At 44.5% G+C, this 26,869-nt stretch overlaps 1 protein-coding gene across 1 annotated transcript; it reads right to left on the bottom strand.

The window, feature by feature from the left end:
* Positions 1 to 17,464: 17,464 nt before the first annotated feature.
* On the bottom strand, positions 17,465 to 24,686 carry LOC112167933 (BEL1-like homeodomain protein 8). The gene is made up of 6 exons (XM_024305038.2): positions 24,270 to 24,686; positions 23,651 to 23,781; positions 21,978 to 23,382; positions 18,973 to 19,391; positions 18,824 to 18,884; positions 17,465 to 18,461 (listed from the first exon to the last, which is right to left on the bottom strand). Exons 3-6 carry the CDS (start codon positions 23,280 to 23,282, stop codon positions 17,955 to 17,957), a joined length of 2,292 nt encoding a protein of 763 aa, XP_024160806.1. The 5' UTR covers positions 23,283 to 23,382; positions 23,651 to 23,781; positions 24,270 to 24,686; the 3' UTR covers positions 17,465 to 17,954.
* Positions 24,687 to 26,869: the final 2,183 nt, after the last annotated feature.

Here is a 26,869-nt window from a genome sequence, read left to right as displayed (position 1 = left end):
CAAGAATATGGTGTTTGGTAAAATCTCTGAAAGCTTCTTTTGGTTGAAATTGCTTCTCCGTAAAGCTGAATTTGGGAAGCTACAATTTGTAGCTTTTAAAGAACTGCTTTGGGAAAACACAGAGCAACAACAGTGGAGAGTTTAATGAAATTTGTCTAACTTCCAATTCTGTCCTCCTCCTTTTCTGAAAATTACATCGAAATAGCTAAACCCTATCTTTTCTCCATCACGAAGCAGACATCTCATTCCACATCTCCTCCTTCCTCTTCTTCAGTGTCTAGTTCTCCCTCATCTTCTCTCATATCATCTTCTTCCTCAGCTCGTCGCTGGTGACCTCCTTCAATTCGTGGATTATCGCCACCTTCCTGTGCGCCTTCTTCTTCAGCTCGTCGTGGATTCTCATCATGGATTCTCGCCTCCTTCCTCTGCGCCTTCTTCTTCAGCTCGTCGCTGGTGACCTCCTTCAATTCGTGGATTCTCGTCACTGAAAGGTTCAATCTTGCTCTCTTTACCTTACTCTTTCAGATTCAATATTTTTTTGATTCGTACTCATGTAATTGGTATTCTTCTGTGAGTTGGGTTTGTGCTTTTAAGCATTATTGAAGCTTGTTCCTTGCTTAATTTGGGATACGAAGCTGAAAGTTTTAATTTTTGAGTTAGTGCAATTGTCATGCTTAAGATAGAGATTGAAATGAGTTGGGTTTGTGCTTTTAAGCATTTGGTATTCTTCTCTGATATTCTTATTATTGATTCTACCTGAATTATCAAGTGGGTTTGATTTGGTTTACTTAACTATGGAGAATGGTTATTGGGATGTGAAGCTTTGTGGGTTCCTTAGAAAATGATGGGGAAGATCATATTTTCTTTTCTAATTATCAGAATTAAATGACTATATGTGTAGAACATGTGATACGTTCTTCCCTATGAAGCATTGGTTTTGTTGGCTGTTTTGTTTTTTTTGTTTTTCCCTTTGTTTTCAGCTTTAGAAATTAATTACTTAATAAAAAGAGCTCTAGTGCAACATTATGGAAAGGCATGGGTGAGCGGTATATATGTACTTAAGCTAAGCATGCATGCAAATCAAATTAGCATAAATATATACTAATTGCCATCCTCAATTGTGTACTTAATAGATCAGCAGCCTCCTAATTCTTAATCAGTTCGAGTGTGTCTTTAGTCTTGGTATATTAGCAGAAGTATAGTTGCAGAAGTGTATAGTCTTGGAAAATTAATCAGAACTTTTTAGCCTTTTCTGTTGGATTCTTTATGTACTTTCTGAGTCTCTGATAGGCCCTTTTACTATATCCTTTCTTTGACTCTCTAGTTTTTGTATCTGATTCTTGCTAGGGCTGGGCTTGGGTCGGTTCGGGCCTGAAAATCAGTGAGACCGAGACCGAACCCGAAACTGTCGGTTCGGGCTTTTTGTAAACTGAAAACCGACAGAAACCGAACCCATTCGGGCCGGTTCGGTTTTCGGGCTTTTTCAGGCCCAAAATGCCAGTTCTGCCTGTTTTGCCTGTTTTGGTACCTGGAAGACTGGAAAGCATATCAAATTATAATACTGTGAAATAAACTCATTAACATAACTGTAATCAATTTGCAATAATCAAGTTTAGCCACAGTTTACAGTTTACAAACAAACTCAAGAGTCCAGAATACAAAACGTGGACTGAAGTTGCCGCTTGGACTAGGCATGTACACGATCTTGAGCAGCAAAAACGACATGTCAGTTTCAGACTCTCAGAGACAATAAATCAAACAGCTTCTGTGCATTATATGCTTACCTGATCGGAAGAGTTGATCGGATTTTTGAAGACGAAGCAAAGGCCTATCGGATCTCAGAGTGGCTCGGACTTGCGCCAAGTCGGCGACAACGAAATCGCGTAGAGATTAGTGAGCTGTAACAGCGACTGTGACGAAAAATTTGGGGAAAGTTCAAGCGACACGTCGGCGTCGTAGAGCAGCGCGTGCCACCGCTCCCGCAAATCTCCCACGGTGAATTTGCGGGAGAATCTGACCGCTCCTCTGGCAAGCGCTTCCAGAGAAGCACCTCCCTGCAATCGTTTCAAGTTCACAAGCGAAAAAGCAAATTTGAACACTAAATCAAAATCCACTAATATTCAAAAACACAAACGCAAATTGCATCCAAATGATAACCAACTCAATCGGAAAATTGCAGAAGATGAATACCTCGATGGCGTTCTTGAGGAGGAGGTCGTCTTCCGGGCTCCACAGCAGCGCCGAAGCCGTCGCTGCCATGCGGATCTGGCGTCTCCGATAAGATAATGTCTGAAATTACAGCGATGAGGGAAATGGTGTACCTGGGTAAAGTTGAGAGCTTGAAGCTGGGAAACCGGTCTCGGGGCTCACCGCTGCCTCACCGTCCCGGAGAACCCAACTCCACCACCTTCAAGCTCCGACGTAGAGCCCCGTCTTCTCCAGTGCACGGATCGTGTTTTGTTTCGATTTAAGCAGAAATTGAAGGGTGAGGGAGGAGAGACTGAGAGAGTGAAAGGGAGATTTCAGATTTCAGTGAAGGCCTATCGGATCTGGGTTTATCAATTTCTGAAATTTGGGGCTTAGACTGAGATAGGGAGGCTGAGGTCGACAAGCAAACATATGGTATCAAACAATTTAGGGTTGTTTTTTTTTTTATAATATTTAATTTATTATTATAACACCCAATCATGGACTGACATGTGGCAACTGCTACAGTTCGGGTCGGTTCGGGCTTTCGAGCCCTGAAAATATGAAACCTGAGACCGAACCGATTACATGAATTCGGTTCGGGCTAAAGCCCGAACCGAAAATTTCAATTCTAAAACCGAACCGAATTAGGCTTTTTTCCTCGGTTCGGGTCGGTTCCTCGGTCTTTCGGGTCCGGACGCCCACCCCTAATTCTTGCTCTTTTGTAGACATGGATCATCATCATAATCCACTGTACATGATTCCATGATAACTTGCTTGTCTGATTTTCATGGGAATTATGGAGTAACTAGGCTATATAGCAAGGTTTTCTTGGTTTATGTTTTGTGATGAAACTTCTTCCTTAAGGTCTCTTATAAAGATTGAAACTTTAGTCATAAGACTCATAATTTAAGGTTAACAATTGAGTCTCATGTGATACAGAATTACATATATAGAAGACTATTCCAATTCTCATATTCCATTTACATATTAAGAGAAGACCAAAACTCTTTGTACCTACATGTGCATTTGCAAGCATAATTAGCTGTAATGAGCCACGATCATTGTACCGCCAGAGGTACCAACTCCCACCAAAGGAGTGACCTACGGAAATCGCCCCCAGATCACCGCTGACGCGCCGCCACGCACCCCGCCAAGATGGCATCAGAAGCACCAGACGCTGGGAATCGAAGCACATCAGTCCCACATCAAAAACAAGAAGAAGATCAACCTTCTCCTCACCCATAAAAGGTTCTCTCCTCTCTCCTCATTAATTACTCATTTTTACTACTCATATATTGTTATGCTGCCTATATGCATTGACTGACTTAGGCATCGGAGAAGTGAAGACCGCCCAACGAGGTCTCCCTCTGACGCCCTGTCTCTCATGTGATAGCTAGTGGAGGCCATCAAGTCCTCAGAGTAGCGGTCCGCCCACCGGACCCGCGTTAAACGAAAGATCGGCTACCGCCGAACTTTGAGCATTAACATTGGCGCCGTCTGTGGGAATCTTTGAACAAAAGATCATCCCACCACAATCACCATGACTAACGGTAGCGGGGGAAACGCTGAAGAGCAGGCAGATCAGTGAGCCATTCCCCAACCCACCAACCCGGCGGTAAGCATCAACCGCGCACTATTCAGCACCTCGGTAAACCCCGGCGGTGAGACAAACCCAAGTAGCAACCGCCCACCAGGCCAAGACCTCACCTCTCTATATGAGCTGGCACTGGCAGATCTTCACAAGGCAAACAGAGAGCGTGAACAAGAGCGCAAAGAAAAAGCCAAGGCCCAAAAGCAAGTGGCCACGCTGGTGTCACATTTTGATGAACTAAAAAGAACGCTGGAGGCAACCGCCAACCCGGCACGGAGCGAACAATCACGGAGCACCAAGCACAGCCGGCCTAGTACCGGCGCATTGGTACCAGCACCAGTCATGCATATGTAGGTCCCGCTGAACCCACCAGAGCTATTGGGAACGAGGCCGCCCCTCGTACCCCAGCTAATGTTGGAGCAGAAGGCAGAATCATTGCTGCACACCCACCGCTCGAGGGCTAGGGCAAGAACCGAGGGAAACCCACCTGCCCCCAGGCAAGGGTCAGTCCAGCGGAGTGCCTGGCCAGGCCCTGCTGGCAACGCAACCGCTCAAATACTGGAAAGGATGCAACAGTTGGAACAAAGGTTAATCCGGGCGGAACCAGGCGCCCCAGCGCCAATTTCAAATCTGCTTTTCGCGTCCAGCCCAGGACCATTCACCGTTGCAATCCTGCAGGCTGTCAGGCCGGCGTACGCAAAGACTCCAAAAATGTCACATTATAGCGGTAAGACTGATCCCTTCGTCCATATGGACACCTTCAAGAAGGTCACCAACAACAAGGGATTCGATGACGCCACCCTGTGCCACTTGTTCAGCGAAACGTTGGACAATGAGGTAATGAACTGGTTCTTCGAGTGCCCGTCGAGATCCATTAACTCATTCCAGGCGTTATCTCACGCTTTCCTTTCTCGGTTCATCCTACTGTCCGCCGGACACCACAATACAAGCCAATTGTTCAACGTCAAGCAGGGTACGGAGGAAACACTAAAGGCATTAGTCACAAGGTGGCGGGCGGCGGCATCCCAATGCCGTGATCTTGATAAAACAATGGCTTCAGTAGCTTTCAAGCAGGGACTCCTCAAGGGGCCATTCCTCTATCACCTCAACCACAATCATCCAAATGCGGTGTACGACCACCTCATGAGTGAAGCGGTCATTCATGCCCAAGCAGAATTCATCACATATGGAGAAACCCCACCGCCACCATCAACACCAACAAAATCAGCACAACCCTCCTCCAGTCATCAGGAGACAGCTAGCAAAACTCCCGCCACACCGCCAATTGACAAGAAGAGGGAGTGGCAACAGGGCCATTACCAGAACAAGCGGCAGAAGGACCAACAGTACAAGGGAAACCGCCCATCCCATGGGGACAACCGCAACAAAGAAACGGAGTCCTCTCAGCGATATGCAGTATTTACAGTCCTCACAGCCTCGTATGAGGAAATATACAATCAGTGCAAGGATCAGATCCCAAAGCCACCCCCAGGAAGATACCCAAAAACGGGCAAACCAAGAAACACCGGCAAGTGGTGCAAATACCACGAGGACAGTGGTCACAATACCAATAGCTGCAATGCTCTCAAAACGGCCATTGAGACCTTGTACCAAGATGGCAAGATGGAGCAATTCAAGGTTCGCCAACCGCCACCTGTGATCGCCAACATTGAGTCCTTGGGCCACATCAACACCATCGACGGCGGGGCTCCAATCACCAACATTTCTCACAGGGCAAGAAAGTGTTATGCACGAGCTAATCACCCAAAGGAAGTCTGCAACATCCGCTATGAAAGATCCGCAAAACTCCCAAAGTCTGGTTGGGAGCCCATTACCTTCTCAGAGGAAGAGGAACGCGGAGTACATCTGCCCCATCACGACCCATTCTTGATCGACGCCATTCTCGGCAAATGGTCAGTGGGAAGAATCCTTGTGGATAGCGGGTCCGCTGTCAATGTCATATTCAGCGGTTGTTACAACAACTTTAAGCGGAATAGAAAACTACTCCAAGATCATAAGCCACTGCTTAGCTTCTCCGGTGACATCACGCAACCACTGGGTTCTGACTATATGCGGCTAGTTATCGGCGCTAGTCCATGTATGGCGAAGGTACATACAAAGTTCATAATTGTCGATTGTTTCAGCTCATATAACGCCATCATTGGCTGGCCAGCACTCAACAAGCTCAAATGCATCATCGCCGGGTACATGCTCCTCATGAATTTCCCCACACCTAACGGCACAAGCTGTGTCAAGGGAAGCCAGCAGTTGGCACAAGAATGTTATTCAACTACTATAGCGCGATCAACCCGCCGCCATGAGATCCTAGCAGTGGGCAGTCAGGCACCGCCACCAAATATCTTTGAGGATCCTAGGGATGACGAGAAGAAGTATGTAAAGAAGGAACCAGTCAATCCAGAAACTTCATTACAGGTTGTCAGCATCTCTGACGAACACCCTGAGCGGACAGTCCGCATAGGCGCTCAGTTAGACCCCGAGGTGGTGGTGGAACTCACTCAATTCCTACGTGACAATGCTGCGGTCTTCGCCTGGTCATATGCAGACATGCCAGGTATCTCCCCTGAAATCATCATGCACAAGTTGAGCATCAAACCATCCTTCTATCCTATCAAACAGAAGCGGAGAGCTTTCGACGAAGAGAAATACCATGCAATAGGAGATGAAGTTACCAAGCTCCAGGGCATTGAGTTCATCCGCCAAGTCATCTATCCTCAGTGGATTTCCAACCTGGTTATGGTCAAGAAGCCTAGCGGCAAGTGGTGGATGTGTGTCAACTTCAAAAATCTTAACAAGGCATGCCCAAAGGATAGTTTCCCACTACCCCGCATTGATCAACTGGTTGATGCAACTGCCGGACATGAGCTCCTCAGCATGATGGACTCTTTCTCCGGCTATAATCAGATCAAGATGCATCCCGGCGACCAGGAGTGCACCAGCTTCACCACCGACAAAGGCCTATATTGCTACAATGTTATGCCTTTCGGTCTGAAGAACGCAAGCGCAACCTATCAGCGACTGATGAACGCCATGTTCGCGGAACATCTGGGCAAGATAATCGAGGTCTACGTGGACGACATGTTGGTCAAGAGCTTAAAAGCCAGCGGACATGTGGCAAACCTCAAAATCATTGTAACCATCCTTTTGGCCTATGGTATGCGCCTCAACCAAGAAAAATGTTTCTTTGGCGTCACCGCCAGCAAATTTCTAGGTTATATCGTCAGTGAACGAGGCATCGAAGCTAACCCTGACAAGGTGCAAGCCATCCTCGACCTGAAGGACCCAGAATGGAAGGTACACATCCAAAGCCTCCAGGGCAAGCTAACCGCCCTGTCTCGATTCATCTCCAGACTCACTGACAGGTGCGCCCCATTTTTCAAAGTCCTTAAAACGACTCACAAGAAAGTCATCAACTGGAACCCGGAGTGCCAGGCGGCCTTCCAAGGCTTGAAGGAGTACCTGGAGGCAGTTACACTCCTTTCCATTCCTGTGCAAGGAGAAACACTATACATATACCTAGCAGTATCACAATCAGCGGTGAGCTGCGCCATCGTCCGACTGGAGAACCAGGATGAGCTCCCAGTGTTCTATGCTGGTAGAGGCATGAACGGAGCGGAAACAAGGTATCCTCCCTTAGAGCAACTTGCTCTCGCACTCATCGTTGCCGCCAGACACCTCCGCCAGTACTTCCAAGCCCACACAATCCATGTGTTAACCAATCAACCGCTGAGACAAGTAATGCAGAACCCTAAACATTTGGGGCGCCTCAGCAAGTGGGCCATTGAACTCAGCGAATTTGAGATTGATAACAAACCAAGAACCGCCATGAAGGGCCAGGCAGTGGCAGATTTCATTGCTGAACTCACCGAGCGTCAGCTCGAGTCCAAAATCGAAGCACAACCAGGAACGGAGATGGTGATATCTGAGAGGCCGTCTCCCCGGCAGTCAGACTGGAACCTGCATGTGGATGGCTCCTCTTGTGCCAAGGCCAGCGGCGCCGGAATCATCTTAACAGAACCTGGGGGGCTGAACGCGGAATATGCGTTGAAATTCAACTTCAAGGCTTCTAACAACATGGCGGAGTATGAAGCACTCATTTCCGGCCTACTCCTCGCCATCGATTCAGGGGCTGATAGTGTCAACATCTTCAGCGACTCTCAGTTAGTCATTAACCAAGTCAACGACAGCTTTCAGGCCAAGGACCAACAGTTAGCGGCATACTTAGGGTACGTCAGGACACTGCTCAAAAAATTCAAATTTCACACCATCACACAAATCCCCAGGGAAAAGAACGCCAAGGCTGATTCACTGGCAAGACTGGCATCCGCCCAGCCACATCAAAGTCCAGCAGACACAAGAGTAGAGTGTCTCGACAGGCCAAGTATCACAAAAACCCTAGCGGAGATCTTCAACATTGAGGTCAATCCTAGCTGGATGGACGAGATTATTGAATACAAGTGCAACAGGACATTGCCAGAGGACAAAGTTAGGGCACGACAGCTCAAGCGGAGAGCAACCTGCTACAACGTCCAGAACAGAAAACTTTACCGCCAGGGATTCACTCACCCCAACCTCCGCTGTCTAACCCCAGAGGAGGGAAAGGCCGTGCTATCAACGATACACGGCGGAGAATGTGGAAACCACTCGGGCGCCAAATCCTTGACCAATCGCACAATGCGACAAGGCTACTTTTGGCCTACACTCGATGATGACGCCCGGCAGGTATCGAGATCTTGTCACAAATGCCAACAATATGCTGATCTCCCACATGCACCGGCGGAACCACTGTCGGTCATCATCGGTCCATGGATTCACACAACGTGGGGCCTGGACTTAATGGGAAAATTCCAAACCGCAAAAGGCCAGTTCAAATACATCATTGTTGCTATCGACTACAACAGCAAGTGGATAGAGGCGGAGCCCCTGACGGCAATAACTACCGCCAAGGTAATTCACTTCCTCTGGAAGAACATCTACTGCCGCTACGGTGTCCCGCATATAATCATCACAGACAACGGCACACAGTTCAATAACAAGGAACTCATCTCTTTCACCGCCAACCTGGGTACCAAGATGCGTTTTGCATCTGTCGCTCACCCCCAAACTAATGGCCAGGTCGAAGCAGCAAACAAGATAATCAAGAAGCTGCTAAAAAAGAAACTCGACAGGGCCAAGGGTTTGTGGGCGGAGAAGCTCCCGGAAGTTCTATGGGCCATCAGGATGACCCCAACTTCCGCCACTAGTGAAACTCCATTTTGTATGAGTTTGGAACTGAGGCCGTCCTGCCTATCGAGATAACTCAACCTACCGCTAGGGTCGAAGGCTACTGCCCAGAGACCAACAGCGACGGCGTCAACCTTGACAAGGACCTCCTAGAGGAAAAAAGACACAAGGCCCATCTGCACAACCTGCAAAACAAGCAGCGGGTATCGCGTTTCTACAACGCCAGGGTCAAAGCCCGGAACCTCCAACTGGGGGACTGGGTAATGAAGGAAGTCATTCCACCGCCAACAAAACTCCGCCCAACTTGGGAGGTCCATAAAAAATTGTAGAAGTCGTTAGACCAGGCACCTTCTACTTAATGGACAGGGATGGCATCACAATGACCCACCCTTGGAATACCGAACACCTTCAGTATTACCACAAATAGTCAAGCCGCTACCCAAGAGCATCTTAACTTAGCTAAATTTTTGTTCAATATTTAGCTAAGGGAAGCTACCCAACGGGTACTACCCCGCTTTTGTAAACGCTGATCAATCAGCTATCAATGAAACGAGGAATTATTCAAACCATTGTTACCAAGTCTAGCACTGGGGGCAACTGGCAACGCCAGCAATAGTCAGCGGACAACGTCCACTACATGGTGCACTTGGACCAATCTTAATTCCTTTAATGTTTCATTGATCGGCAAAAGCAACTCGTAGTCAAAACTATAGCAGTACAAACATATCATGACAAACACCAAATTTCAAAATTTCATATATATAGGGCTGGGACTCCCCACCCAAAATAGTTCTTTACATCAAACAATTACGCCTCAGTGGCTACAAAAAAAAAAAAAAAACTTCATCTTTCAAGGGATGGCTGGGTTGGCTCGGCTGCCATCAGCATTTCCACCTTCGGCATGCTGCGACGGATGTAGGCGGCTTGTTTGGTCAGACCCACGGGCAGTGGGACTTGGAGTCTCTATTGTACCATCCGCCAGGGTATGGGCCGCCAAGAACCCAGCACGGGACACTTCCGACTGGGTAGGAGGAGGAGTCCGCTGGGAGTCATCCGCCAGGTGTGCGCCACTTTCCCCACTACCCGAGCAGGCACCATCAACCTGAGCGGGGGCCGTACCCTTTGCCGGCGGAGCATCCCTAGCTGGCGGCACGACTGGCATGGACGCCTTCGCCCAATCAATGGCGCCTTTCTGCTTCAGCATCTCCACATTGGCAAGGGCACCAGCCTTCGCCCCCTCAGTCAGCGCCCTCATATATTCCGCCGACTGCTTGAATGACTCCACAGCGGCGGCCGCAGCACGACTTCCCTCAACCCCCAGGTGAGCGACCTCACCCTCCAACTGTTTAACCTCAGCCAGTCTGGCGGCAGACTCCCGCTGAAGGATCTCAACCTTCTTATCCTTGGCGGCCACCTAATCTTGCAGTAGGGACATATCTTGCTCCAGCTTGGAGACTTGATTGTTCCGCTCCAGGTCCCGCTCAATGGCGACGGCCAACTTGCCACGGGCATCCGCTACATCACAGTCGGCCTTTGTCAGGCGCCGCTCCACGTTCACCAACCTGTCCTAGGCCTCCCCCCGACTCCCTCTGAAGACCCGTCACCTCCTCCCTGAGCTCCCGCTCAACCCGAGGCTGTTTCGACGCCGCTAGAAACATCTCATGCAGTCCAACAGAGAGATGCCCAAACGCCATGCTGAAGGGCGACTGGTCAACGGCGGTTGAGCATACAATCCCCTCCAGGTCGCCGAACCTAAGCCACTAGCAGAGGTGGTAAAGAAACTCTCGCTCACCGTCATTTAAGAACTCGGCGTACGCGGCAAAGGAGTCTAGGTCGCTCGCGGGCACCTCTCTCTCCACGTCAGCAGGAGCCTTGGGCGAAGCCTGTCGTGCCCTCTTCTACTAACGGGCCCCAGTGATCTCCACGTCTTCCTCCTCTTCCCCGCTAGAGTCATTTTGACGGCGTTTTCGCCGAAGCACCGAAGCACCCGTGTACTTCCAGCGGGAGCAGGCCTCGATCCCCTCAGCGGCGGCTCCAACCCCGCAATGGTGACGGTCTCCGCCGGCCGCACTGACTTCTTGTGTACCCCTCACCGCGTGGCAGGCGCCCTCTCTTTCAGCGGCACCACCTCACTGGCCACACCAGTCCCCGCCTGAACTACGGGCGAGCCGTCAGTACCAAGATGCGAGTGGTGCGGCATAGGTAGCACCACGGGAACCTCGGACAGGCTTAGCGCCAACGTTTCCGGGTTCACAACCGTCTGCTAAGCCGCCAGCCCGAAGGCGTACATGGTCTCCAAAAAATTGTCAGTCTCGGCACAGTCCATGGCTTTGGCAAAAGCGTCGCGGCTTGCTTTGTTACCCGGCAGAGTTTCTACAAAAAAAACAACAAACCAGTCAGCCTCAGACAATCTGATCAAAGAAACGGTGTCGCGGAGAATGTTTACCAACGGCACGAGTCAATCGTTGATCGACCAACAACTCCCAACCACTAAGGAGACGAAAGTCCAGCAAGTTGCGATTCCGCCAGCAACCTCGGATACGTGCCACGCGACACTCTTCTTCGCGAGTCAGGTTATAGCGCAACCCCGCTGCACAAAAAGTAATTGTCAATACAAACTACGAGGCTATATATATAAAAAACAAAAAACCCCAGTTATGTTCAGCGGAGACAGACAAACAACCTCGGATAGGCTGAAACTCTGACTTAATCCTAAACATCGGCTCCCTCTCGTTAGACCCCGCTTGGTATTCTCACCCCTCCGTGGCAACACAGAAGGTACCCCGCCAGTAAGACATGGAATCCCTCAGGTTCTCGATCAGCTTGGGTGCTCCCTGGCGGCGACTCAAGTTTACCTGCCCTTTGCAACCTTGGCGCTTCACATATAGCAGTTCATAGAAGTGCAGCACCTCCACCACAGTTGGTCCCTTGCAACGGGACAACCGCCATAGCGAGTTCAGCGCCAGCATCAATCGCCACATGTTGGGGCAGATTTGCCCAAAAGCAAGGCCAAACTCGCATACCAAGATCTGAAGGTTTGGCACCAGCGGGAAGGTCACTCCCTGGCGGAATATCGCCTCGTGCACAGCGGCAAACCCCGCAGGAAGAATCGAGGCCTTCTCGTCCGCCATCGGCGGTCGCAGCTTCACCACGCCTGGCAACCGGAACATCCGCTTCACCCGGTTGACGGCAATAGCAGTCATCCGCCTTCCGGCCTCATCAATAGGGGTACCGTCCTGGAGGACCCATGCTGACTCAGCATCCTCCCCCGCCATCTCTCCCCCGTCAGCGGAACCACTGGCATCACTGTTACTTGCTAACCGCTCGTCACGGATATTTTGGGCAGGGGAGGCTGTCACGGATATTTTGGGCAGCGGCAGCCTCCCCTGCCCTAGAACTCTCTAGACGCGAAGCATGACCCATAGCTACTTCCCAAGGTATGGTTTGTAGCGGCTCAACCTCTAGCGGTTCCGGCAGTGAGGTTCCTGCACGGGCAGACGGACACAACGAGTCAATAAAAATTCTATCCGCCGCGCTGAACGACACGTCAGACCCGGAGTCCTCACTGCTTGAGATCTCTACGACGTTAACCATCCCAAACCCTAAAACCCAAATCAGTCAGTGCACACAAGATCCAACCTATCCCTATATCAGTTATACCGAAGAACATCAAGAACAGTCACTCAGAAAATGCCAAAACAAGAACTAACACATACTCAACCCAGATTCAACCATCTAGCAAATCCCCAAGCCCTAACTCTGTCAAACACCATAACCCATCCCCAAGACCCACTTTACACCCTCACAACACATCGGGGAAGAACAGGTCACACAAAAAAAAAGGAAACCCAAAACCCAGAAACTGGCCATAGCAAAGATCCAATGAAACAGGGATGAGGTTCAGGATACCAACCTCAAAGATGAAATCCCCGGTGAGATCGTGAACACTTGTCTTCGATGCGGGAGATCGTCGTCCTTCCAGGTGTGATAACTCCACGAAATCGCCGCAGCTTTCTTCCCGAATCTCAGACGAACGGAGCTTGAAGACGACGAATAGAGTTTGAAGCTTTAGCAAAAGTGTCAAATCTCACTGAGTTCCCCCCCCCCCCCCCCCCTCTTTTATGTCAACGTCAAGTAATGCTACGCCGTCCACTGAAAAACGACATCACGTACCAGCCGTACATGTGTCCCACGTCTCCACTTACTCTCCAGATTAACCGAGGCGTGGCCTAGGTTACAAAATCCATAATTTCTCGCATTAATGGCAAGGAGATGGCTAGGCTTAGGAGACACGCCTCCACACGCTAACCCTCTATAGGTTAGCCACGTGTCGACCACCATCAGACGAAGCATCTAATGGAAGTAACCACTTGAGAAGAAATCACCTGCCAAGTGACGAAGTCTCCGCTGAGCGAAATCCCGCTAGCGGAATTTCTCACTTGTTACATTCCAAGTGACGAAGTCTCCGCTGAGCAAAACTTCGCTAGCGGAACTTCTCACTTGTCACCTTCCAAGTGACGAAGTCTCCGCTGAGCGAAATCTTGCTAGCGGAATTTCTCACTTGTAACATTCCAAGTGACGAAGTCTCTGCTGAGCGAAACTTCGCTAGCGGAACTTCTCACTTGTCACCTTCCAAGTGACGAAGTCTCCGCTGAGCAAAACTTCGCTAGCGGAACTTCTCACTTATCACCTTCCAGGTGACGAGGTCGCCGCTGAGCGAAACCCCGCTAAAGGAACTTCTCCCTTGCCATCGTCCAAGCGACGAAGTCTCCGCTAGCGGAACTTCCACTCGTCAACTTGCAAGAAAGGCAGCCTCCGCTACACACAACACCGCTGACAGAACACCTTTTCGATCTTGCAAACCGCGTAATTTGCTTAGCGCAATACCGCTCAATAAAATACAGTCGGGCACGTTTACGCGACGTTGCTTCCTGCTATGACCAGCAAGGGGATATCCGCCAGCGGCGAATCCCGAGGCTACGCCTCACTCTAACAACGACCGCCACGCGACGTTACGGTCAGATCGTCCCTACGGGACATGGGGACTTGTCAACAGTCTACGACGGCCCTGATCAGGTATGTTGACCCCCGTCACTTGGGTACTAAAGATTGGGCTCACTACCCAACACCCTCTGCTCCGTGCAGCTCCCCCACAACAAACAATTTGCCGACCATCCGGAGGTCCGTCTTGGCTAGGGAATGGGGGACTCCCTGGAGGGCCTAGCAAGGGCCCACCCGAAAGGGTATAAAGCGTTCGCTCAGTAAATCCATGGTTGACAACGCACTGACGCTAATTATGCTTTTGCAAAGTCTAGCGGAGGTAACGCTTCACACCGCCGATCAACTCCTCAACCGAGATTTCCCTCCTTGACTGAGGACTTGGGGAACTTGTACCTACATGTGCATTTGCAAGCATAATTAGCTGTAATGAGCCACGATCATTGTACCGCCAGAGGTACCAACTCCCACCAAAGGAGTGACCTACGGAAACACTACCAAGCGGGCTACCTCCTGAGCCCCGGATCACCCCCAGATCACCGCTGACGCGCCGCCACGCACCGCGCCAAGATGGCATCAGAAGCACCAGACGCTTGGAATTGAAGCACATCAGTCCCACATCGAAAACAAGAAGAAGTTCAACCTTCTCCTCACCCATAAAAGGTTCTCTCCTCTCTCCTCATTAATTACGCATTTTTACTACTCATATATTGTTATGCTGCCTATATGCATTGACTGACTTAGGCATCGGAGAAGTGAAGACCGCCCAACGCGGTCTCCCTCTGACGCCCTATCTCTCGTGTGACAGCTAGCGGAGGCCATCAAGTCTTCAGAGTAGCGGTCCGCCCACCAGACCCGCGTTAAACGAAAGATCGGCTACCGCCGAACTTTGAGCATTAACACTCTTACAATTATAAATTCTCTGTCTCTGTTTTTTTTTTTTTTTGGCCTATATATCTAGCTGATGTGTAGACATTTATAATCAAAATCCATTATCTATACTTACTGGCTTCTGTGATTCTTGATTTTGCTCATGGCACTTCTAATTTAACAAGGCAGTATTGTTTTGTGTAATTCTTCTATACCTATATATAGACCTTCATGTCATGCCAGTAAGAAATATGTGCTTATATATATATATATATATATATATATATATATATATATATATATGATGAAAAACCATAGAAGAAGGAAAACATAGAGCAGCTAGAATTATACTTGCTTAGTACTCTCAGTACAACTTTTTTCATAAAGATGAGTAACAGTTCATATGGTTTCAGCTTTAGAAACTCAATTCATATGTTAACTGGAAGTAGGTGAACCTCATAATTAAATGACAGTTAGGTGTTGAAGCGGGACGATGTGTTCATGCTTGGAATGAAGCCATTTGTTTGTATTCGTCATTTTCCCTTTTTTCATTGTTTTTGAGGCCGAAAGGAAGAGAATACAAATTGTATATAACATAATGAAAAAAGAAAATTGTTTGTTTTTGGACATGGTACTTATCAGCTCTACGAAATCCTCAATCGAATTTTTCTAAACCCCCCAAATGGTTTTTTTTTTTCTGGAATAACACAAATAATAACTTATAATCTTTTATTTTACCGACATCAATCATTCCTTATAATTTTTAATTTCAGGAAAATACTATGTGGTGGATGCCGGATATCCACAAATGAAGGGTTATTTAGGACCATATAAAGACGAGCGGTATCACCTTCCACATTTTCGTAGAGGTGATGAACCAACCTAACGTAAAGAAATATTCAATCATGCACATTCTTCACTTAGGGGTGTTATTGAGCACACTTTTGGGGTATGGAAAAAGAAATTGAGTATTTTACGTGATATGCCTCACTTTCCTTATGAAAAACAAGTGAAGATAGTTATTGCTACTATGGCTCTTCATAACTACATAAGAAGATATGCTCAACGAGATATTGATTTTGATGAAAGTGGAAATTGCTCAAGTGAAGAGACTAGTGAAGAGATGGAGGATAATGAACATGATGGAGATGGTCCGGGAAGAGAAGAAATGGAGGTGTTAAGAAATGCAATTGCACAAAGTCTAATGAATGCATCTACTAGTTTCATTTAGTTGCAAATTTCAAGTGACTTTAATTTATTTTGTGTAATAGTTCCCGTTGAACTATGGTCGGGAAATTAATCCAAATATTCTAGACTTATTTTGTGTAATAGTAAAACATAATATACATGTTGAAGGGTTTAAAGTAAATCTTTTATTCGGTCCAACCAAGGGTAGAAGAATAATACATGAGAAATTTTTTTATTTGGTATGGTTACATAATCAAAAAACAAAATTATGTATTTTAATAGCATATCTTATCATGTATGCCCATTTTGGTAATTATACCCAACCAAAGCACTTTTGCCTTGCAACTTACCAAACACCTAGAAATTGCTTTTCGTTCTCACAACACTTTTAAAAACAGTTTACCAAGCACCTCAGATACTTCTTCTCACAGCAAGTTCGGAAGTGCTTCCTCTCAAGCACAGCAATCTCAAACTAAGCCTTAATATCCAACCCAAAATCCTATCCTCCTTGGCACCTCCTCCCTCTGTAAACTGCACCTCTAACTCAGACTGGAGCTTCGGCTTCCATTGTTTGCCAAATTGATGAACTAGGAATTAGTATTGGGGTTTCAAAATGGGTTTTGAAGAATTGATGAAGGCTTGCTTTAGGAATAGAGGCTGGGAATCCCAAATATGAAATCTCGAATTATGGAATCTCAACTGATGAACCCGGTTTGGAAATATGGAATCTCAACTGGGCTCTTCTTTCTCTTCGAATTGGGAAATTTGGAATTAAGAAATTAGGGTTCTCGTTTGAAGAACAGAGGATGGAGACCAAGAGAAAAGGCTTAGGGAAAAAAAAATGAAAAAACTGAAAGGGATCTGGGAAATGGGGAATAAATGAATAATGGAAATAGACAAAGTCATAGATTGGGCTTTTCGGACTTTAAAATATGTAGATTACAGGGCCCGAGACCGGCCCATAAATTTCTAAACTATCCGGGCCTAATATTTTTGTGCATTTTTTATTTCAAAGTCCGGCCTGGACCCGAATGTCCAGATTGGTCCGATCCGGGTTTTCAGGTTTTCGGGCTAAAATGCCCAAGCCAACCTTTTACCCTGAAAAACATAGACAAATAATTTAACGCAGGAACAAAACATAATACTTTAAGCAAATTCAAAGTTTGAAGGGCCCAAACATAATTACCGTTCACCTATAATTTTGTAGTTAGCTGATGTAGCTGTAAACCCTAAAAATAAATTCAATCGCAGTCCAATAACATGGTGCTGAAATGATATGGATTAAACGGAGCTGAAAATAATGCTGCAAACCACTGCTGTATACAGTAATGTTCTAAAATAACATCACAATTTTTAGGGCAAAGGCGACACTGAAACCCTGACTCCTCAACTTAAGACGCATCCGATGCACATTTCCTTATTATTTCTGATAATCTCGGGGAAAAGGTGATGACAATAGGAAGCATAAAACTCGCAGAAGTGTGAGAAAGGTAAAAGGCATTGACCTCCCTCATTAATCACTCGGGCTAGAGGTGGATGATTTTCCGCCTACGTTTAAATTTCAATTTTTGTTTTTTCCTTGTAATTTGTTTCTCTGTTTTTTATTTTGGTCAGACATACAAATTTCATCTGGTCGTGATTTACGCACCGCAGCCTAAGTATCATCCAAGCTCCTCTTTCTAGCTCATTATCATCCCATCAAGCTCACTCCCTTTAGAATGACCTAAACAGATCTTAGATGCTGAACCTATTCATATACACCACTACATTGCTTAAAAGGGTGTACCAAAACCGGAGCCTGGGATAACTGGAGCTGCCTTCTCCTCCTTATTTTCTGCCATACTTCAGCCGACAATGTTGCCATGGTACAAGTGAATTAACCCACAAAATCATGAATCATGTGACCTCCAAGTTGCCGCCTAAGCTGATATTCCTCCTGTTGATGCAATTGTTGCTGCTGCTGCTGCTGTTGGGCGTTTTCCACACCGTGTCTGAGCCCCAATGTCAGTGACACCGCTCCAAGTCCCCCAACCTCAAGCCCGCTTCGATTGTATGGCACAAAACCCATCAATGCACCATCCATGCTTGACGGAACTTGACATTCTATTCTGGACCTCTTGATCTCCTGACTTCGGTCTACTTCTTCTACATTCGGTGCATCTCGCAAGGAACCTACACCAGAGGATTCCAATTGCCTATCAGTTATAACATGATGCATGCCAAGTTGCTCATTGTTTGGCCTGCTGGTGCCTTCGGTTGGAGAATTTCCATCTTTCCCAGGATCTTGGCAAGCTTCCATGGATCCTCGAGTCTCAAGCATGTGTATTTCTTCAACCATTGGCTTCCATACACGCACTCGGGCATTTATGAACCAGTTTGACACCTGCATTGGTTAAATATATCATATAACATTATCCAAATGACCTGATAAATAAATATATTTATATATATTGTATGAGCCCCGCTCATATATGAACTTGCTCTTGATGCTGATACCATGTCCGAGATTGAATTCTCGAATCTAGTAATGCAAGTGGTCCGACTAAATTTTTAATCCAAAACCAAATTGAGTTGGGATTTGAGAATGACCTATACAACTATGTATATAAACATGCACGCTGATAGTCTTTAGCTAGCTGAACCAAGATACCACTAGCTACCAGTTAAACCAATGGTAATTACCAATTCAACTTGATCATAACTTCAGACATGATAATTACTTGATAAAGGAGACGGTAACCCTACCTGGTTTCTAGACAAACCGGTTTGAGTGGCTAACATGTGCTTATCTGTGTCCGTTGGATACCTAGAACCAAACAGTTTATCACAGTTAAAGCAGAAAAGAGGAAAAGAGAGATATGAAGTGAGGAGGGAGTTCAACATAATTGACTTACGGGTGAAGAAAATGATCAAAGAGCCATGCTCTAAGGATGGCCACTGAACGATCCGGTAGGCCTCTCTGGGGCCTCCAGACGTGTTGTTGGGGTTCAGAGAAGCCGGCATCGACCCCAGCCGCGGCTTTATGCTTTTGCAAGCCGAGGCCCATATACTTTAGCTTGCCCATGGTTTTATCACTTCTACTATTACCGCCAGTATTACTGGCAATCTTGACTGATGAGAAATCCTCCCCCAAAGCTTTTCTTATGTGCTTGAGCTGATCTTTGATGGAACCAGTAAGACATCTGAAGTGTCTTGAGACTGTGTTGAGAGCCAACGACATGTAGGGAGTCGCAGAACTGAGACCTGCAACTGACTCAAAGGAAGAGACCACCATTTCCATTTGTTGATGATATTGCTTGTACTTTCTGCATACCTTTTCACACAACAAAATTACCAAAATGCAGTCATAATTCACGAACAGATATTACTGCCGAGATCAAGATAGGTGTATATACAACAATTACATGCATGCATGCATCTAGATGAGAGAAAGAGTCTACAATGTTATCAAGAAATGTGCTGCAGATAGTTTTAGCTATTCCATTAACATACATTAACTAGTAAAGAAGAGTCTTCTTTAGAGTACTATATCAAATGCTTAAGATGTTACGCTGCGAGACCAAAATTATTCAATAATAAACACTCTTATATACGTCTCCCTCCATGACTAAAACCTAACATATGAATGCAATATATAGTAGGGTTTTGCAATTGCAGGGATGAACTTAGGATCTCCCATATTATAGATCAACTTGTTGGTTTACTACTATCCTGCACTTCAGTGTTCAGTTGTTCCGGCGTGGTCTCAACAATTACAACACTATTTCAGTCGAGAATTTGACCAACAAATAAATAAATATGTTATAAATAGTTTCATAGATTGATTGAATGACACAACTATTCATCAAGTAATGAGGTCCAACATTTTCAGAGTACTTTCACCAAACTTCACCAATACTAATGAAAATCAATGGTGATGTACAATCAGCAAGGACGGTTCTTTTAAGCCAATGATGCCATTCCAAGACAACTTGTTTCAGAACTTTTATAAAGTGACTGGAATACAAGTGGCGTATACTGTAAATGAACATCTAATAATTGCCACGGTCCTACACTCCTACTCATAATACAGTGCAGAGATTTAAAAAGTATTAATCCCTCAATGATTATAATTTGGGAGAAGCTAGAAGAACATCTGAATCTAGTGGACGACCGCGGTTAATGAAAGATGTGGGTCATCTCTATTCTCTGTTGCGTCAATCAAAATTTATTTTAACCTACATTTCCTTACAAAGGTACAATCTCCACATTTAGAGTATCTTACGTTGCTGGATGTATGTTAAGTCAACATCAACATGTAAAAATACAAGAAGCAATTATACAATGTTTATTTTGTTACGAACCCTAAGCATCATATGTGCGTAAGTTCATAGGACGAAACAATCAGCAAAATAATGAGAAAAAAAAAAAAAAAACCTTTTTAATGTCCATATAGGTCATCTCTTGTAAATATGAATTGGGGAAAAAAATTGACACCATAAATTTAGCAATGTTAGCCATCTTGTAGTTAAATGTTAGCCAAAATAGCTAAAAAGTTATTTTAGCTAGCCACTTTTAAAATACAAATCTGTTAGGATAATTTTAGACCGGAAGTAAAAAGTCTTCAATTAATCTAAGTATCTACGTACCATTAATATTTCTCTAAATTCCATATCCACCATGCATCATACTAATATTATTATATATAATTTTAATCATGAATATGAGATCAATGCTCACCAATCAATCTGTAAAACTGCAACAGTAAATAGTAAAATGTGGATAAATTAAAAAAAAAAATATTTTGCATAAATATAAACTACTTTGATCATGCATTTATGCATGACTATGAGTAAGAAAGATTAATGCCTACATATTGTGGATTTCTGATGACTAAGCCATATGGGCACCTAAGATGAGTTACGAGCCACTCGTTTGTATCCATATTTAGGGCTAATCATGACCATTGTCAAGACCAGGTTGGTATTACTAATCAGTCTTCTAATTACAGAGATTGTTAGTAATTGATCATTATTAATTAGTATCTAATGAATTGTCAATGAACCGATACAGTATTCCTCAGTACAATTGTTTTTTATCTGAAATTAATTGTGCTAAAGTATTTTAATAATTTAATTTTATATTTCACGCTCACCATTTGCTACCAACAACTTCATAAATTTTGTCCTTACATATAATGAAACGGATTGCATTAGTGGGTGTATGATCCATCGAACAGTGATTGATATATCTAGCGGATAAATATCTATCTAATCAATCTTTTTATTTTTATTTTTTATGCGATCTATCTAATCAATCTGACTTTTGCAAAACTCTAACCCAGTCAATATCATGGCCCCCACTGTAGCCATTAGATATGTACCCCAATGCAGTTGAAGCTATGTACCAGTGGTCAATTTCTAGCTCAAGGATAAGAAATAGTAAACCTGGGAGTCTAGTTTTGGAGAAAGCATTACCCTTGTTATGACTAACGACTCTAAAAGCCAATTATCAAGGACCCCAAGTCTGTCACAAATGCACAATAAGCTTTTGACACATTGCCCTCTTTAATTGAAATGTGCAGAACAATTCTTTCCAAAAATAAAATCTTAAGTCTTCCATTCCCAATGCTCTAAAAACATCATTAATTGTTCTTTAAACATGAGATCATATCAATTAATTGGTTCAATATTACTTTGTTTTTGTGACGGTTTTCATATCTAAACTCAAGACTTCTTGTGATCCGGAAATACAAGAACATGCATAAGGGCATCCCCGAAGAAAAAAATAAAAAAAGGCAACTCAAAACTACTGAATTATCAACACATTATAATCAATTACCTACCTATTTAATAATCACTCATCTCATAATTCATAAAACATCAATTTAGAAGGGAGAAACAAAAAATTTAGTACTAACCTCCTCCTGCATGCATAGGAGCTTTGCCTTCTTCTGTTGGTACTCCGGCCTAAACGACTCAGAAGACGTGCTTGCAGCAGCAGCTCCACCATCACTGCTAATTTCATTCGAACCGTAAAATGCAGAGGATGATGCACCAGAATTATTTCTCCCCATATTAGCAACTACGGAATTTTGAGTTGTATTAGCAGCTTGATCATTCGAGACTGTAACGGAAACAGAAGCAGAAGCACTGGCTTGATCCCCAGATATCCTCTCAGACGCCTCGCACGTTTTGAATTCTTTCGAATTACTAACTCTACAGAATTCTTCCAACAGCTGTTGTGCCGGTTTCAAGAACTTGGAACTCTTCAAAATCGTTGCATATCCAGTGAAAGGACCAAGAGGACCCGTGCTTCTATGATATGCAGCATTACTAGTAGAAGTAGCACTAGTCCCAACTACGTCTTGAAGTGATTTGCTAGTTCCATACGCTTTGCTTATAATTGATGGCTTCATCATCGAACATAAGTAACCGCCAGATTTCCCAGTAGTACTTGCTTGCAATTGCTGTGAAGGTGGAGGATTTGAAGAAAGTGATAGAGACAGGCCTTGTTGATTGGAATAATCACTCATAGCACATCTCAATTCTTCGCCCCCGCTCCAGTTATGGCGATTACTCCCAATTGGACGATCCATCCAAGAACTCGAGTTATCGAATCCCAATGTAGTGGATTGATTTACATAGCCTTGAGTCCATGAAGCCATTTCTAGCTGATCCTGCTGGCTTCCTCCGGTGGAAGCTGTAGTGACAACATCTTGGAGGGTATTATGGTAAATTGGAGGTGGAGAAGAAAATTGCTGGTATCCATGGTAAGTACCAGGCTTTAAATTTGATGGTGTGGATGGAGAAATGTTACTTACTTCCCTAACAAACATATGGTGGTTTGAAGTAGTACCACTCGTGTAATTGGTAACCCAATTATCTAAGCTTTGGGGTGGGTTTAGATTTCTCCAATTACCATAATTCTGAGGACTCTCGTCACCTAAATCTTGAGCTGATGATGCAAATGCATGATTTGCATTTATCGAAAAATTGAGAAGTTCTGGGGAGAAGAGGGTCGGATCAAAAAGTAAATTATTCGCATTTCTGACATTTCGAACTTGAACAATATCTGGGTTTTGGTGGGTTGGTGAATTGTTCGGTACATTATGATCTAAATGATGATGGGATAGGTTTGATGTTTGTTGAACTCGCAACTTATCACGGCGGCTTTGCTGAGCTACATGTGTGGATTCACTAGGCCTAAAGCCACTCATCTCCATCAACAAAAAACCACCAAGATTGCTACTTCTGCTTATAGATATACACACTCAAAAATTGGCCGCCTAGAGAGAACTTACCAAGAACATGCAATTCCATTTCCTGCAAAAGTTCAACAATGTTGTCATATAATGCTCTCTATTTTATCTCTATACTCAGCCCTCCAAAAAATTCTGGGATACAACCGTTGTCTACAATCTCTCTCACAAAACGTATAACTGAAGTCGCCCGATGTGGATTGTAATATCATATACACGGTTGTATCCAAAAATTTCTCCACTCGTACACAGAAAGACCTCGAAGGGAACGAGAAATAGATGGTGAAGTAGAAAACAAAAGCAACAAATAAAAAAAGGACGAGAGAGTCTACCTTGAGAGTACTTTGGCTGAATATTATTTCTCACTCACGTTCAAAGCAGTGGATGATAATCTAACTCGGTCTTCTGTTTAGGCAAGCAGTGGTTTAGCTGCGCGCCGTTACTGTCGGCAACCCAACAAAACCTTCAAAGCAGAAACTGTATTACGACTTGCGACCACACACCAAACGTCGAAAAAGAAAGGAAAACCTCCGCTTCAAAACCACACGTTAAGAAAAGACCTTTTACTACGTGAAACCCTAATTCTATCTTTAACGCGCCACCACCACTCCATACGCTCAACTAAAAATCATAACCTGAGACATGGACGAGCGTCGCATATACAGATCCAGAAATGGACTTCATTACCCTACTCCACAACCTTATCCATATATGAGCACTTCTTTAATTATAAAAATACTAACTAGTCATTAATGACATCATAATCTTGAAAAACCGTGAAGTAATAGTGCTTTGAAGAAAGACAGAGAAAGAAAAAGCTGTATATGCAGTGATCCATGGAGTCTGTGCAATATTAATTTCAGCACAGATCTCATCACAGTACATGAACACCAACCTACTGCAGAAAATTCAACAATACAGTATAACAGGTTTTACTACTCGCTTAATTACCTGTGAAAAGAAGTTTTGGACGTTCGCTTGTCGGATCTCTATTCAGAGACCAACCCGTAAGAGCTCGGATCCGATTCTTTTTTCCGGTGAAGGGATTTGTGGAGTTGTCGAGTTGACAGATACTGTTAGAAGAGAATAAGAGCTTCAGAGAAACAAATAATTGTGTGGAAGGGAAATAGCTGGCGCTAAAGCTTTTGATGTTGTTGCAGAGGAGGGTACTTCATCTGGTTGTCCTTGTAAGATGACGCTGCTGCCGTTTGATATAACGGCGAATAATCTTACGGTGAGAAATTTCGTAGTCCGTGAATTGCTTCACGAATTGATGAATTAGGAGGGAAGGGGTCCCATGAACCAGAATAACACCTCTTTTTCTCGTGGAGGGAAAGAGAGAGGCAACATGTGGTGGTCCTAGGAAACACAGAGTATTACGGAAGAACCATTATAGAAATAGTGGGATTTACTGTTTAAATAGCTTTCTGTTCATGTTCCAAAAAAATATATATATAGCTTTCTGTCCCTCTAGTTCGGCTTAATCTATTACGGAGATAACACAGAACTGAGTCTTTTTTTTTTTTTTTCCTGAGAAGAACAAAACTGAGTCTAAATTACAAAAATGACCATAGATATATCCACAAAATTCAGATATGGGTGAAACAAAATATTGTTTGGAGGAATAAGTTTGGTGTAAAATCCTAATTTAATTGCGTGACAACTTCATTAGTACTCGCAAAAGTCCGAGTAGCAGGTGCCCCCTAATTGACGTAGCCGCAGGCATATGCTAGTCCAACGACATAGCTAGCATCTAGTCATTTTCATCCACCTCTCTCTTTTCGCCTCCTCGGATGTAATTTTTGCTGCACCGGTTTGTCTGGGGTGTAAGGGTCTTCCTTGTTTTGGTTAGGATCTGTTCAATCAAGGTAGCTCGTTCGTATTTTTGGGCCATTCTTATTGCTTTAAATAGATAACCACCACCGTTGATCAACATGATAACCAAACTAGATATAAGTTTGAGATTCGAGTCACCTCATGATTTGGATTTGAGATGAAGGTCTTTAATTAGCTCGTGTTTATCAAATAAGGATGTGAGTTCGTAGCAGGTAGGATAATTTTGTGCTGTCAACTCGTATCGAGATTGCTTAGTCATCGGGACACCGTTAGTATCTTTCAAACATCCCGAACGAACAATGAAGTGAATTTGAAGAACATATGGATCGGCGCAAAAATGATAAAGTATTCGAAGTAAGCACTATGCAGGATTGAGCTCCAAAGTAATTGATAATTATAGTTTCGGGGTGGGCGCGGTGCAGTTTAGTTCGGTTTGAGGCCCAAACCGTAACTAAATCATTTTTTTCGGTTGGCTTATATATCAAACCACAACCGCATTACAAAAGGATTGAATTGATTATTTCGGTGCGGTGCGGGTCGGTTTCTGTTTGGACCGATTTATTAATTTCAACTAGAAAGAAATTGTCAAAATCAGGCTTATTTTTACCTAACAATTTCAATAAGGTATAAATAAATTTTGAATGCATTTAGAGTCCACACAAATCGACAAATGTCACTCAAATATCAAGCAACTTGCAGAAAGACCATATTTGAACACTTAACAAACCCCCCCCCCCCCCCAATTTCAATAAGGTATAAATAAATTTTGAATGCATTTAGAGTCCACACAAATCGACAAATGTCACTCAAATATCAAGCAACTTGCAGAAAGACCATATTTGAACACTTAACAAACCCCCCCCCCCCCCACACACACACACACACACACACACACATATAAATGATCAAGCAAATATAGCAACTTATTACAAACTGAAAATCTAAACAAAAATGGATTTCTTATATATTAAAAACCAAAATTTCCATCAATAGAGAAATAATAAATAAATAAAATGTAATTAAAATAAATTTGGTGCAGGTTGGTTTAAATAGGGCGGTTTATGACTCGAAACAGTTTAAGCGGTTCGGTGCAGTGTGACCATAAAACGACACCGTTTTAGTTCGGTGCTGTTACCGAACCACTTTTTTGGTGCGGTTTCAGGTCGGTAACCGCATTTTCGGTACAAACTGCCCACCCCTAATTATAATACATGAACCGCAAGACGAGTCAACCGTATGAACTTTTTCTGTATCTGAAGTCGTTAGAGACCTCAAATTAACATTTTAATATTTTAATACACTTAGACTTTTATTTAGTTTAATTATTTCTTTTATTTTAAACTAGTGGGCTTGATATGTCTTTTGTTAGCATCCTAACATTAAAAATAAAAAGAAGAATAATGAGTACCCTCCTAATAATTCTGATCTAGCGCTTTGTTAGGCCTTGTGGAGCGACACATCTCTGCGTCTGTCGCATCCTACACGTTTTCCATTCATGAGCTTTCTTCAGGCTTCGGCCTCGTCACGTTTGCCTTCGTTGTGGTCGTGGGAACAATGTGTGTTAAGGGGATTCTTGGTGCTGGTGTTGGTTTATAAGAGAGCCAAGAGATTGTTGGGTCAGTAGTGAAGGGTGGTAGAGGCTGTTAGGTGGAGTGGGATTCGAGCGATACAGGATCAAGATCGTTGGGGCGGTTGACTTCAGGCTTGATTGCTGC

Source organism: Rosa chinensis, chromosome 5, assembly GCF_002994745.2.
Source record: "Rosa chinensis cultivar Old Blush chromosome 5, RchiOBHm-V2, whole genome shotgun sequence".
In the NCBI taxonomy this organism is placed as follows: Eukaryota; Viridiplantae; Streptophyta; class Magnoliopsida; order Rosales; family Rosaceae; genus Rosa; species Rosa chinensis.
This window is presented reverse-complemented; position numbering and strand designations above follow the sequence as displayed.